The sequence below is a fragment of the Sinohyriopsis cumingii genome, chromosome 3 (assembly GCF_028554795.1).
Source record: "Sinohyriopsis cumingii isolate HCF-2022 chromosome 3, ASM2855479v2, whole genome shotgun sequence".
Taxonomy (NCBI): Eukaryota; Metazoa; Mollusca; class Bivalvia; order Unionida; family Unionidae; genus Sinohyriopsis; species Sinohyriopsis cumingii.
This window is the reverse complement of record NC_142963.1, coordinates 62,032,807-62,048,874: the sequence shown is the minus strand read 5'-3', so window position 1 is coordinate 62,048,874 and position 16,068 is coordinate 62,032,807. Positions and strand designations below refer to the sequence as shown.

Genomic DNA, 16,068 nt, shown 5'->3' with positions numbered 1-16,068 from the left:
AAATCTGATTTTGTTAACAGTTAAATTTTTAGTGTAAACAAACTGGATCTCAAAAGATACATTTTCCCCTCTGCATTTTGTAATATGAGTTGAAAGTCCACATTATTTGGTATTACTGTAGAAATGCATCTGTCTGCTTGATTGTATTACCACCCACTTCAGTGTATCTTAAATGACCTTGAAGCTACAGAGTTCGAAAGTAAGGTACTGCCTCATCACACCTACAGGTGGGATTCGGGCTGAATGAGTTAACCAAGTCCTATGTCAGTGTTGACAGTAATTCAAGATTAAGTGGCACCTATGTCTTGTCTCTTTTAAAACAAGACAAGGTGAACAAAATCTAGCTATAAGAATAATAATGTATTCATTTTATTAAAACTATTAGTATATTTTGGTAGTCCTTACACCAAAAATTTTTTAACATATCATATATATTCACCTATAAGTTGGAATCAACTGTAAACTGCAGTCTCAGACCTGCCATCACATAATCTGCTGACATATCTATGTCTACATTGTTTGCATCTGGAATTGACTTATAAGCAAGTATATATTGTACAAGTACATTGCTATACTCAATTTGAAAAGCAATGGGTATCAGTACAGTTTCCTCTAAAAAGATACAAAATTTAGCTACACTGCAACGTGTACCTTTCGCCTTACAAAATAATAGGTTGGTTATACAATATTCATTTTATTGGAAGTGCATGATTCACACCTATGCACAATACAAAGGAGGTCACAATTCACATCATGTACAATACAAATGAGGTGATAATTCGAACAATGGGCAAATACAAATGGTCAACTAATTGGACTTAAAAGGGTAAGTTGCTTGTAGTACACTATATATGCACACCTTCTCAATGTTTAGACAACAAACTTCTACCTCAAAGAAAAGCACATAATTCTGTCAAAATCTCAAGGAAAAAATTAAAGTCATAATTAAATTTATGTTTTGAAATTAGGGGACATCAAATCTGGTTTATCACCAAGCAGTATTTTAAAATATACCAAGAAATGGATTTCACGATCAAAGTGTAAACTTCCACTTCAAACCATGTCCATAACTCTCAAACTGTGGTGGAAAAAACCCCAATCAAAAATCAAAGTTCATCTAAGCCTTGTAAATATAAACCTCAAACAAAATTTGCTTTCAATCCATGAAGCCCTTCAAAAGTTACTGGACAGAAAGAAAATACTGAGTACAGCGAGGACATAAAAGCTATGCATTAACAACAAAAATATTAAAATATTGGATTTATTACTGTATATGATAACAAAAAATGGATTTGTCAGAAGACAGCAAATCTTGCTGCAAATATATCGATTTAAATATAAAATATGTACATTTGCCAACATCACTATTGACAATACATAACTAGGGATACAACATAAACTCTCATGCTGTGTGCAGTTAAAAATGACATTATCCTGCATATCTGTATTACATGCTAAACCAAGTGTGACTTGTGTGAGAAACTAAAATATAAACAAAACTTTTAGGCACAAATAGTTTTTATCAAGCACATCAACCAGATGTGCTGTAATACAATTATATGTGAACACTTTCCTCACAAACTTGACCTATTCATTATTAGTTCATCACCCACTGACTACAATTTGTTCCATAGAGCTTTCAACAGAAGAACTTGTATTGAGAAACCAAAGTAAAGACAGGATGGGTTTACTGGAGCCATACTGAATAGATCTGGAGTTATGATGATTACAAACATCACATGTCAAATTATGAACTGCTGAACAAGGACCATAATTATACCCAAATTGGTGCAGATGAGACAAGACCCATAAAAATGCACATCAAGATCGAATAGACAATGTTCTTACCAACTTTTATCAGAATATGTTAAATAATTTTTTTATATCTATGCTGACTGCAAGCAATATTCAAAATTTTCTTGCAAAGACAAGAATATGCCAGACATGGAGCAACACTGAGCAGATGAGATAAAATCAATAAAGGCACACAACTTTACCTAGTCATATCACTGAGAATACAGATGGCTTTGTGGGTTCGGTAAATACCAGATTAAACACGATATATGGGATGAATGAAATATTTGATAGTAATGTTCCTTTTTTTATGAGTGTGAGCAACACCAATATCCCTCTAGATGCATGTTATCCATCCAGATACATGTAACCTAATTTTAGTTGTGAATGTTTAAAGTATTTTTTTATCTCTTGATAAAGAATTGACAAAAAGGTACATAATATATTTTGAGAATATTATTTAAGCAAATACCTCTACAAATATTTTCTACTGCAATGGTTATGTTGTGTTTGACGGGATATGCAGAAGTTATCAAACTATATCAAGAGTTGCAACCACAATGACTACTCATTTCCTCTTCAAGTTAAAAGTACAGTTATGTCTCTTTGCATGGCAGAGCTTCCCCAATACAAAATACTGCATAAATTAAGCAGATTTGACAAGATTGATGCAGGATATGCATATTAGTAACACCAAAATCCAAACAAAGTAAATATGTTGGCAACATGAGTTTTAAATATCTCCCAGTAATGCTTATGATCGGGTGAATTTTAGTTTTTATTTCCATGTTTAATTACTGATATCCCTCTAGGCAAGTATCAAACAAACATGTGTTGGCAGTATTTTTCGCTACCTTACTCCACTGCATTACTGTCCAGCTCTTACTGATTTCCCTCTAGGGGAGTACTGAACAAACAACCACATATGGTGTGCATGGGACCCTGGTTAATATCAAACGAGTACAAATAGAATAAAGTCCTCAGGCTCACATGAAGTTTCTTTATAACAGAAGTTTCTCCTGTCAGGAACATTAACTGATTCATTAAAAAACAATTTCATATTTTTAAACACTGATTACTTTCCTTAAAAAAAGCAACCTAGTATATTTCAAATGAGCTAGGGAAGAAAATGTGACATAACTATTTATTTTATGCTAGTTCATGAAGTACTGGATTTTCCAAGTATAATAATAGTGATAATTCACTGGAGCGAAATATGATACATAATTTTACTGCTGGTTAGTTTTAAGTTATTCTTCGATAATTATGTTGCCAAATGGTAATTATGGCTGCATCCCTTAAAAGACAAATCCTCTTTAAATCCAACAAGGCACAAATTTTGTTTTCTTAATGGGAGGAGAATTATGTAACTGTTAATATTTTCTGTGTGAATAATCACAAAACACAGCAGAACATAAATGATAAACTGCTGACAATGCATGGAATCCAGTAAGAAATCTGTTACTTCAATCTGTTATACAGAACATCTTGCTAACCAATACAATTCAGCATAAAAGAAAAATTTGCTTGCTACAATAACAGATAAATGTCATCTCGTGGATAAAAAAACTTAAACATTATCCCTAATGGCTTCACCCATCATGTGTTATGTTAATTTAATTTGCATTGTTTGTAAGGTTTTATTTTAAAAAATTTAAATTTCATTATATGCAATTGTAATGTAATATTGTATTCTGGACGTAACCTTGTCCAAAATCAAGTTTATTTTCTACTTGACCTGAATTGATTTTTAAATATTTTTTTTATTATTTTATTCTGTAAACAACTAATACATTGCTAAAATAGTCTAGATGTGTATAGATTTATTATCAGGATCAGTATTAACAGAAGAAAATATCTTTGTTTGGGTCTTGGTCTAGGTTTTTGGGATTCCCATACAATTTACCTGGTGTACCAATAAGCATGTAGAGATAAAACTCAACTATAGGAAAAATAATCTAAACAATCAGAGGGTTGCAGTATTACCAGTTTAATGCATCATTTTTTCTGATGGTATGTAACATGGTACCTTTTCACTGTACGAGTACTTCACTACTTTATGTCGGCAAGGAATGTACAGAAGTTCCCAAGTAATTTTATCATTAAAATTTAATGATATTAAAAGCATGTTTTCATTTTCCAAAACAAAATAACAAAAAAAATTGTCATTTTTTTTTACAAAATAATTGTGTTTGTCACAAATAAATGTGAATCACAAATATAATTATATTTATGAAACTTTAATCACGTCTAAAAAAAAAAGTTTAGTAAAAAACAAATGTAAATTTTTTATATTTATTTACAAGCGTAAGTTAATGTATTCATTACATGTACTCCTTTGTAAGACTGATAATCCTTTGATTTTCACTACAGCAGTTGTTTTCTGTTTAAATTTACATGATTCCTCTGAATATTATGTTCAATGACACTTTCTGATAAATATCTTTCCTGGTTGTTGTCATCCCACTCAAAGCTTCCATGCGTATTATATCAACAATTTAGCTAGCATATTGTAGATTTCAATGTCAATCCTGTTGTAATTAACAAGTTCTCTAATGTAATCAGAATACTGTTTACATGATGTTGGATATAGTGTAAGCTTTATGACAGAACTTTAGTTACAGTTTTTATGTAACTTTTACACCATTTAACATATACATAGTAAATTCATCAAGTATCAAAAGCCATGATTTTTTTCAAGCTCTTATTTTTTTCTTAATCAAAATAATTATAAGAGCCAGAATTCTTTTCATAAATATCACTGAATCCTGTCCCAGAAAATTTAAATTATTGATCCCTAATATGATTGCAGTATACCGTGGTACAGATCCTGTATATTCAGAAATACTGTGGTATGCTGCAGTACAAATTTTTTGCGGTATCCAACTCTATAAACTATAATTCTTCTATTGATTCTCAAACACAAGTTTGAGTGATACAGGTGTTCAAGGTAACAAATTATATGAAATTAAAATGTAATAAGAACTACTCTCAAAATAATTTTTGTTATACAGTGAATGGCAAGTCCTGCACATCAAGTTCACAGTCACATCACTGCTGTAAAATGTGTGACAGTGACCCTAAAGTCAAAAGGTTCATCATGTCACGGAATGAACTGGTTTTAAATTAGCATTATAATGATTCATATAGAATAACAAGAAATTCCATCATGAGTACAGCATGTGTCACATAATGAATTGTCTTAACTTCATACAATTTATCTCAAGTATGAGGAAATCGATCAAGAAGTCTAGTAAATATAAAACAAATAAATAAACTTGATCCAAAACCTTAAGGCAAAATTGGTATGACAATGTTCTGACTCCAATGTCGTAACGGTGAGTGAGCCTGTGCCAAGCATGATAATAACTACCTTAAATGTTGACAACCATGACAACAATCACACTGGTGGAACAGTGAATGCTATGTCTTGCTTAACACTGATACAGAGTTGACTATGTAAATAAATAAATAAATAATATAGTAAACTAGGCAAAGCACACAAGTAATGAATGAGGCCATCAATAAAATAATAAAATAAATATCAGTAAATGCCAGCAGTATGCTTTAAATTAATTTCTATCCAAACATGCAGTATTGTAGTAGAGATGAAATCCCTCTGGACTTTTATTACCAAGCCTTCAAGGCTTTATTATGAAGCCCTGGTCAGATCTTTACAAAGGTGAACTTATATATTCATATAACAGGATTTGTAAGTTTAAACTATGGTATTAAAAAGATGACCAGCTTTAGAGTAAAGTGAGTAAACATCAATAAGTAGGACTAAAATCCATGTGAGAAGTTATTTGTATTACACTCCTCCTCCTCCAATGTCTTTATATCCAAAACTGCTTCAAATGTAATTTGGATAAAAAAGTGTTTTGCAGATGCTATTAAGGAGACTATCATATGTAAAATAACAAAAATGTTAAAGTCAGGCAAATTGATTAAAATCCCTCAATTTTACAATAAAAAATTCAAGTTATGCATGTTAGTAAGAGCTGTTCAATTTAAACATACGTGCTTACATAGTAACCAGGAAAGACAGTTTTAAAAAAGGTAAATATATGCCAGGATACTTTGATCTCTCAAAGGTCATGTGAAAATTGCATCCGTGGGTGACTACTCCACACTGAAAGGGCTTTCCCAGTGTCCCAAAAGTATGTTTTACTGCAACAGCCCTAATCACATTTACAACCTTTAAATTAACTTTAAGTTAAAAAGATATCCAATGCATAAAATGACCAAATACTCCCACACACATAAATTAATAATTGAGCAAATGGATTTTGTATGGAATGCATATTATACAAATTCGATTCCTTCATACTTTTTGTCCCCGATTTTGGTCTCATTCAATAAAATCTTTCCTTCAATTGTAAAAACCAATATATAGGAAGCTATTTTTCCATCATCTTCTTCTGATTTTAGTGCAACTATCACATTGTCATTTGTACCAGGGACAAACTTAAAGGATGAAAAGCCTCTAACTGGATTTTTCTTTCCAACAAATCTGACTTCTATATTATCAAAATCATCATCACAGATAATCATTACATTAGATGCCCGCCTTTCATCAGCCTTTTCATCATATCTCTGCATGCTAGCCCTTCTCGGTAGAAAAAACCATCTCTGGTGAATTCTACTCCACATTCCAGATTCATGAATCATATAGCCTGAAAAAAAGAAAAATTAACAGGGGTTAACAGAATTATGATGGTAAAATCTACCACAAATTAAACCTGATATAGGTGTACACAAGCTTTGCATGGTTAGTGGACACCGATATTTATTGTGAATGACCATGTTCATTGCAAAGAAAGTATGTTGATCAAGGAGGGGCCTAGTTAAAACTAATGATCTGAAATGAAGGGGTAACTAATATTGTACTGTTGCACTTATTTCTTTGCTAGTGGTTTTGTTTGTTTTGTTTGTTTCAAAGGAATTTTTAACACATTATTAGTTATATCAAACCAAGGAAATGGAGCTAAGTGCCTTTCCTGAGGCAGCCAATCTGGTTGGCCTGGTTGGGTTTTGATCCTGCAACCACTGGATTACAAGTCCTGGGTTCTACCAACTAAGCTACTACAGCATCCTTGTTTGCTAATGGAGGAATATTTTTTTTTATATTAAAAGTATATTGGAATTTGTAATGACAAATGATATGTACAGTATCTCTCTGTAGTATATAGGTCAAATGCACAAGTCAACACTAACCAGTAAGGCAAATGATCACTGCTTTCCAGTGTTGATACAGGCACAAATGGAATGGACTTAGTTGTTGGTATGCGCATTTGTAATGTAATGTTTACTTCTACCTTATAAAACATAAATCCACTTTTTTGGAATGGACTTAGTTGTTGGTATGCGCATTTGTAATGTAATGTTTACTTCTACCTTATAAAACATAAATCCACTTTTTCATTTGTTTATTATAATCCAGTAGGAAAGGTTGTTTTTGAGTAGGTATATCCATCTACTACCAGTCTGAGTACACATTTTACCTGGAAGATTTGTCCCTGTTTTGTCTCTCATGGCATTGTATTCTTTATGCCAGTCTAAATGGGAGACATCTCCAACAGGGCCAATGCTCTTCACCCACTGTGGGTTTTGGTTAATAACTTCACCTTCTGTAGATGTCCATTCCTTTCCAAGACCACCAACAAATAGTCTTTCATCCTTCACAGTGGCCCATTCACATTTAAAACCTGAAATAGCATAATGATATCATTAGCTCTTTGTGTCATAGAAACAATTATGGGGGTGGGGTGGGGTGAGGGGTGTAGGATAGCCTCAAAACTGACTGGAAACAAAGAAAAAAGAAACAAGTCCATATGAAACAAAATAAAGCTTGCTTCATTGTGAAAGGCAAAATTCCAAGTCAAACATCCATAATTTCACCAAATTCTTTAGTAAAATGACAAATGACTTCTTAATATAATTATACAAATATAAATATTTACACCAAGTTTGATTTAAATACATTGAGTCCTTCAATGGTTACTGAGAGACAACAAAATTCATGATGGATATAAGGACAGGACATATGTATGGGGCAAAGATATTACAGCAGTATACATTTAAAATTGTTAGACAAATATACAAGGTAATTACCTTTTGAAACATTGCCTTCCCTGACAAAACTGTTATTTTTCCAATATTTTTTTCATATTCTGACATTATTGTTACAATGTCATGGATTGAAAATTCATTCACCCAGTTCAAAATGGGAAGTTAAAATCTTGGCTGCCAAGAGATTTTCTGGGACTGACTAGTTATTCTTTGAAATGAAAAGGATGTTCTAATGAAAATATTGCTGATGTTGTCCACTGGAAGTCTATATTTGTATTGGAATATTGTTTTCCATTTATTTTATTCAAGCTAATACAAGCGAGTTGCTCCCATTCTTCATGATTAATAAGTGACTCCAAGCAAGCAGACTCAGGGCTGTCAACAGAATGTTAGGATGAGCAGTCTTGGACTCTTCACTCATGAGTCCCCAGTCTATATTTGAGAGTCCCTGGCATACATTCGGGAGCCCTCACTTCCAAAAGGAGAGAAAGAAAAATGAAAAGCACATGCTCATTATTTAAATAATATCAGGATTAAATTCTTACCTATTAATAACATCACACAACAAAGAAAAATATTATACACATAATTTTTTTTTACCACTACAACAATAATATAAGCAAAAAATAAACCACAACAATAAAACTGACAACAATTAGTTTCAATCCCAAAAATGATCACTGAGAATGCTATGTAGTTTTCTCTCAAAGTAAAAATCTCCATTCCCACCAAAGAAACAGGTGGCATTACCGCTTACTGTACATATATATAATCATGAATTACCACCATTAAATTAAACAAACGAATGAAAAAATATACTAAGCACCATATGTGCAAAAACATTTCAGGATTAACATGTTACAGCAATTAGTAAACAGTGTCAAACACTTTGAATTGACCCTAAGGAAATAAAGTGGGATATAAAATGGGCTCAATAGAAAAAATGTTACCACGTGTACGGTATCTAAACACATGTAGCTTGTGACTGCAGATCTGAATTGTTGTTAAGAAGATTACACACACTTTAATAACTCGTACTCAAGTATCACTAAGCAAATGGAATGTTCACCTTTTGTTCTTATTTTTCCTTTTTCTTGTCGGTTCATTTTCACCACAAGTCCACTGCCCCAAAAATGACAAGATTCTGCAGACTCATTATTTGTGATTCAATGTACTTTTCTGCACTCTTTACAAACGTTTCTAGTGATACTGTAGTACCCAGTAGAAGTCACATGCACTTAAATAGCAGTAATTCTTATTATGGCATATAGATGGTTTAAACATACTGTCCAAATCAAACTCTGAAAAAGCTTTTTTTAAAATTACATTCATGATTTGTGTCTGTATTGTCACCAATTTCATACAAACACCATTACAACAAAATAGGGCATTGTTTTTTTGCTAATCAGTTGCAGGTGCTTACATACACGCTCATCAGGACATGATTATGTTCTTTAAGTATTTTGGTTGGGCAGTCCTTTTGAAAACATAACTGCAATAATAAGGATTAACTTTTTATTCGTCACATTGGCTTCTTGCCTGCTTATTTAAGTCTAGCCTCTAACTATTATGCAGACTGTCCACAGGCAACCAGAATATGAAAATGTGGCAGTTCCTGGCGAAAATGATATCATCGCTGGGAGAATCAGTGAGTACTTTGAGAATGTAATGTGTATTTGACCGGGAAACTCGGGTACCTGGGAGTAGAGACTGGTCTCAATTTGTAAGTACATGTACTTAAAATTCCTGTAAGACGGGTCACATAATAAGTTCTGGAAAACAACCAGTCACATAGTCAAATTTAGATCTATAATACCGCCAGCTGTTATATTTCTATAATAGCTAGATCCGTAAGAGTTTATTCTGGTCAAGTAAAAAAATAAAAAATAATTGAAGAATAAAGTTTTGAAATTGTTCAACCCCTGAATGTGCATATAATACTTGCAGTAACTTTTTTTTTGTATTTTCTATTTTTACCACTCCCATAAAATACAATGAGGATTGTGATATCCTTCTGTAACAATTGTTACTTTCTATGATTAATTTCATTCATGATGTCAAGCTTTGAAAATCTGATAACATACAGCATGAAAGTACATGAACTCTCAGGATTTTATCAGCTTTTTGAATTGTAGAAGTCCATCTAAAACCTGATAACTTAATTGTTGTACTGAAGGGTTGGTGGTACAAATAAATACACTGATTCACTGGTTGAACATTAATGAACAGTGTTCCAGCTAGGAATTTCTTATAAAGGGGAGGAAAAGCAAGGCACTTTTCTCACATGAAGGAATTCTTCTGGACACAAAAGAAACTTTTTCAGAGAAAAAGATCTAATGACAAAAATGTTCTGAAGTAGAGCCAGGCAAATGCAAAGTCAGAAGTTTATCCAACAGTAAATGAACAGATAAAGAACTTAAATAAATAGAAAACAAAACAAATTTAAGAATGTGTTTTATTATTATTATTATTATTATTATTATTACAGTAAGAGGTGGAGGAACATGCTTTTAGATGGCGGTGGGGGGGGGGGACTAGAAGGTGCTCAGTGCCAAGGGATGGGCACTAAGAGAAAGGAGGGGAATGTCCTTTAGCTGGACCTCTGATATCTGAGCAACAAGGTCTGCATCTCCATCTCTCTCTCTCTCTCTCTCTCTCTCACTTAAATGTTACAGGAGAACCACTTTTCAACAACAGTTATAGCAGACTAATGTCATGTACCTAAATAAAGGAGTAACATGATAAATCAATTAGAATGGGAATAAAAGAAAAAATTAACTTCATTATAGTGGGAATAAAAGAACACATTAACTTCATTAGAATGGGGTTAAAAGAACATATCAACTCATATTGAATGGGGTTAAAAGAACGTATTAACTTGATTAGAATGGGGTTAAATAACATATCAGCTCAATTACAATGGGGTTAAAAGAACATTTACTTGATTAGAATGGGGTTAAATGAATATTAACTCAGAATGGGGTTAAAAGAACATATTAACTTGATTAGAATGGGGTTAAAAGAACATTAACTCAATTAGAATGGGGTTAAAAGAACATATTAACTTGATTAGAATGGGGTTAAAAGAACATTAACTCAATTAGAATGGGGTTAAAAGAAGTTCCAAATGTAAAGCATATGTAGAGGTAAATGTCAAGCAAATTTCATAATCTATTAAACCAAGATTTGTTTCTTTAACTGGTACACAATATCTGTTAGATCCATGAGAAAAGCATTTAAATGATGTTCAGCATTTAATTAAACGGTATTAGCAACTAAAATTAATGCATGCCAATTTAATAAATTTATCTGTTCTTAGTAGGAAATATTAGTGTTCATTTATTGCCATGTCACTGTGCCTTATTTTGAACTTTTAGTGCAAGAATGTTGTTTCTATAGCACCCCTATGATGCATATAATCACCCCAGAAAACAAAGAAATAAAATCATTGTTAATTGTTGACTGACTGAATCAAAAGCACATCAGACTTGATGAATATCACAAACTCCTTGCCAAATAAACATCCGATGAATAATTTAAGTGGTTGACATAAATGTTTTCCTGATTATGATGTGCTTGAGCACCAATCCAGAGCACACGTTCAAGGATATCATTATAGATAAAAACAAAACAAAGTTAAAATTTTCTGCAACAACAATGCTGCATTTACTTCCAAAGCAGTGTACAATGTGGCAAAATGTACACTTCAGCAGCGAAAATAAACAATATTGGAGATGGTTACTCAAACATCAGAAAATCTTCACTATGGATGTCTGAGGATGAAATCTGTTTGCAAGAAACAGGTAAGTATAACTGTGACTATTGTTTTTTCTAATGACCCAGTTTTTTATAGCTGGTACAGTTTCTTGGATTCCACTTTTTCCATTACTGATATTAACATCTGCAAATGTTGTACTTTTTCTCTACCAGACAAAATAATTTCAAAAGATAATTTTTTGCAACTAATATATATTTCTCTGATATCATGCCTATTGAGAGATGTTAGCTTGCAATTGTTAACTATATATTATACAAAACGTAAGTGACTTTAATTGATTGACATTTTTCTAACATATATTTATGTATAACTATGGCTGATGATTTTAAAACAGCAACTACTGACAGTCTATTTTCAGACTTTTTACATTGTTGTTCTTATTTTTCACATACTGCATGCTCCATTTAATTTTAAATTGATTTTGTTTCTTAATGCAAACTGTAACTGGTTTGATTAAGTGCACCCAATTAATTAAATCACCAACCATGACAGTTCTACTAAATATAACAAAAAGACTGCACAGTACCACACAGGAGGCACAAAGGACCACGGTTACAAAGATGGAACAAAGGACCATAAACTAGCTTTGATTCTAGGCTGTGTCCTTGTGCCAATGACCTTTATATGTCATCTTTAACATAAGGAAGTTCCCTCAGATGAATCTGTGGGAAGCTTAAAAATGCATGAGAAAACAGATAAAAGATTGTTCTATACTGAACTGACTGTACTCAGTTTACCGGTAAGTACCAGGCTTACTGAATAGAGTGCACTCATTTCCAAAGGAAGCTTAAGATGATCAATTTTATTGGTTCACAGAACTATTGTACTGATTTTTATTAGCTTGGGCACCAACTGACAAAACATGATTACCACTGACAAAAAATGTAACATGATGAAATCTTCAACAACATAAAATTGTTCTATTTATTTCCAAAGTAGCGTACATGAAGGAAAAACTAGATTAAAATGTCCCAAAAAAATTCTGGATGGGAATGGCTACTCATGCATAAGAATTTAAATCCCAGTTTAGAAGACTGGTAAGGGGAGAGGCTGATAATAATCATAGGCACTCTGGTTATGGATCTAGTCATTTTAAGAACAAATATTCACTCTTCTAGTATTACAGCAAAACCTGTCTTGAAAGACCACCCCTTCCACCCAAAAATTATGGTCTCTCATGTCATGTCATAACAAAATATAATTAATAAATCTGTGCATTGCAAATCTAGTCTCTCTCGAGACAAGTGGTCTTTCACAGCAGTGATCATTCAAGACGAGCTTCACTATAGTAAACTGAGGCAGTTGTTGTGGTGCTAGACCATAGTATGGCTTGTAAAATGTCCTTATCAGTTTAAGAAACTGTTACCTGAACAGTAGAATGGTTATTTTAGTAGACAAGGATATTGATCAAAACTGCACTGAAGTCTGACACTAAAATCTTATTACTAATTCAAAAGATGAACTGTTCAAAAACTTAGTACAATATACTTTTTTGCATCATTGTGATTTTAACATTCAGATGTATGCACCGAGTGTTATGTCCGTTCAATTTATTCTGAATGATCCACCAATTAAAATGCTTATGGTTTTAACGATTTTGCTGATTGAAACAAATTAATTGCAAATAAAACACAATCCCACGCTGAAAACTGGCTTCACGAGAAGCAATATATTCCCGTTTAGTCTGATTATAATTAAAAGTGCAATTAAAAAAATGTACTGTACAAATATTTATAAATATTCAGCATGTGACAAAAAACTTAAATATGATCTGTTTCCACCAATAATGAGAAATCACATCTATGGGCTCATGACTGTCCAAAAGAATTCACTCTCAATAATTCAGTTTTGACTCGTGAGATTTTCATGTTGACTCTTGAGATTTTGGGGTGAAGGGTCAAGTGACTCTTCAGTTTTGAAATCTATTGAGAACCCTGGATCAGCTGATTTTTATTCTTCTTTGTTCCTCCTAAATATGTTTATTATTATCTGAATAAATATCTCTGGATTCCAAAACTATTGTCACTTTCTGGCATATATGAAAAATATTTTTTTAAATACAATTTGAAACCAGATATCTTTCAATTTCATATTAAAATGTTCACAATAAAAAAAAAAACGTTTACAATGGCAAACTTGACTTCCAATATATTTCCTCCTTTGTGGTTCTTTCCCAACATTACCTATTTAGACAGTTATGATGAGGTTGGAGACCACAGTTCATTCCCTATTAAAAACATTAAATTTTCCAAATCCAGGCAATAGCAGTGAAGGATACTCAGTTTAAACAGAGGTTACCAAAATTATTGACCCCTACCTGTTTCATATCAATAAGTAAAATATGCTGAGTATGAGAAGAAAACAGTCCACTTATTAATATAAAGGCAGGTAGATCCTGATACAATGTCACTTAACTGTGCTAGTCTAGCATGGGTAATTTCCTTTCCTGGATAAGTGATTTTTAAAGTCGTGTCCTATTATGCAAATTAACAGATAAAACCAGATCATAAGCCAGGCCATATTTTGCTACCCTTGTGCTACCCCTTGTTTAAAAATACTACCCTATGCCACCAGAGGCCCTGGGTGGCCAAGTGGTTTAAGGTACTAACATCTCACCTTTATCCACATGAGTATGTGTCTTTGGCCCTGCCAATGTGGGTATCTGAGAATGCTTGCCAGTAGCTTCTCATGTGTCAGTGGTTCTTCTCTTCGTTTTCCCCAGGCTCTTCCTCCACCAGATATACTGGCTGCAATGTATAATCTATCAATGCTGCAAAATGGCATTAAGCCAATGCACCACCACCATATGGTCTATGCTACTACCATATACTTTAAACAAATTCCTGGGGCCCCACTGTGGCAGAGTGGTCTAAAGCACTCAACACCACGGATTATTGCCATTTCACCTCTGTCTGCGTGGGTTCAACTTCAAGTCTTGGGTTCGGAAATTTTGGGTATGAGAGAAAGCTTGCCAGTAGCTTCTCGTGGGTAGGTGGTTCTTCCTCCACCATTTATACTGGCTGCAATGTATAGCCTATCTTGTGCTGAAAAATGGTGCTAAACCCTACAACAACAACAACAACAAATTCTATTTTTTCAAAAGAAAATGAGTTCTGGTCTTCCTTCTCAAACATATCTGCCCAAATAGCTTATACTGGCTTGGAAAATTCAGAGGAAACTCTATGAAGTATGAAGAATCTCCTACAGGATATTTCACCTCACATTTGTGCCCAATTATAGGCGTGTGGTCCTTTATACCTCCCTTGTGGTTCTGTATGGTCCTTTTTTGTATGATGAGCTGCAAGTCATAGCTGCAAACTTAAGTACTGAAATGTTCAATGAATACTGAATAGAAGAAATGAAAAACAACAGAATTTCAAAATATGTTATGTCCTTTACCACACACTTGATTTCATTTACATGTTTACCTTTTATATCTTGTCCACTGCCATCTGTAAGCAAAACCCATGGAATAGCTTTGTTGTCTAAAATTTCATATACTACTCCTGTCCTGTCATCTACAGAATATAATTTTCCATTAAAAACAATAAGCTCAGACAGTTCCATTCCCCTCCCTTCTTGCGATAATGTCGAAGAAAGAACAACTGGACTTTCATTAAAATTAACTTCAACGTGCGATTGATCGTCTGATATTGAAAAATTTCCATAATTTAAATAACTTATCCACGTGTTTGGCTTCAGTTTACTTCTAGAATCAGTATCCAAATCAGACACCACAGCGATAGTGTATTGATAACCAACTTGAGTCCTCAGTGGACGACTCAGTGGGTAAGTAAAGTCGTACTGTTTGCCGCCATAAACACGATCATGTCCATAATAGCAAAAGTTTTTTAACCTCTGAGTCTTTGGAATAAAGAAGTACATTAAAATAAAAACTGCTGTCGCAAACATTGCTCCATATGCTAAATTTCGAGGCTTCAAATGAAACCTAGCGTTGCCAACACGGTAAGGTGTTGGCGTACGGATCGCTTTCATCCAATCATGTACGGCATATGGATAGCTAGCAGCCTTCATTACTGTCAGAATGCGTCAATCTTCTTTTTGGAATAGGATTTCTGATACTAAACTGATGTACACATCACAACAGAAATTTTAACTTTAAAAGTTCTCGTCGTCTGCCATGTTGTATACTCATATTTCCGGTGATAGCGGTTTATACATACTAGAATGCGGATAAAAAAAACAAAACAAGATACGGAATCAAAACAAAAATGCATAGTTCTAGTACCGGTAACACTGGACAACAAATTTTTACAAAAGTCATGTTACTGAAATAAAATTAGTCAATTCTTATCAATTTTTATGTGCTGAACACGAATATGACAGTCAAATTGCAAAATTGGCTCTAGTTTTTTTGTAATCTGCAAGAAATTAATGTTTACATAACGAAATGCATTCCAATA

The 16,068-nt window shown here is 33.2% G+C and overlaps 1 protein-coding gene across 1 annotated transcript; it reads right to left on the bottom strand.

The window, feature by feature from the left end:
- Positions 1-353: 353 nt before the first annotated feature.
- Positions 354-15,802, bottom strand: LOC149802965 (soluble calcium-activated nucleotidase 1-like). Its single transcript, XM_089952496.1, has 3 exons — positions 15,073-15,802; positions 7,299-7,502; positions 354-6,470 (listed from the first exon to the last, which is right to left on the bottom strand). The coding sequence occupies exons 1-3, from the start codon at positions 15,677-15,679 to the stop codon at positions 6,100-6,102; spliced, it is 1,182 nt and encodes a 393-aa protein (XP_089808622.1). The 5' UTR covers positions 15,680-15,802; the 3' UTR covers positions 354-6,099.
- Between the last annotated feature and the right edge of the window lie 266 nt (positions 15,803-16,068).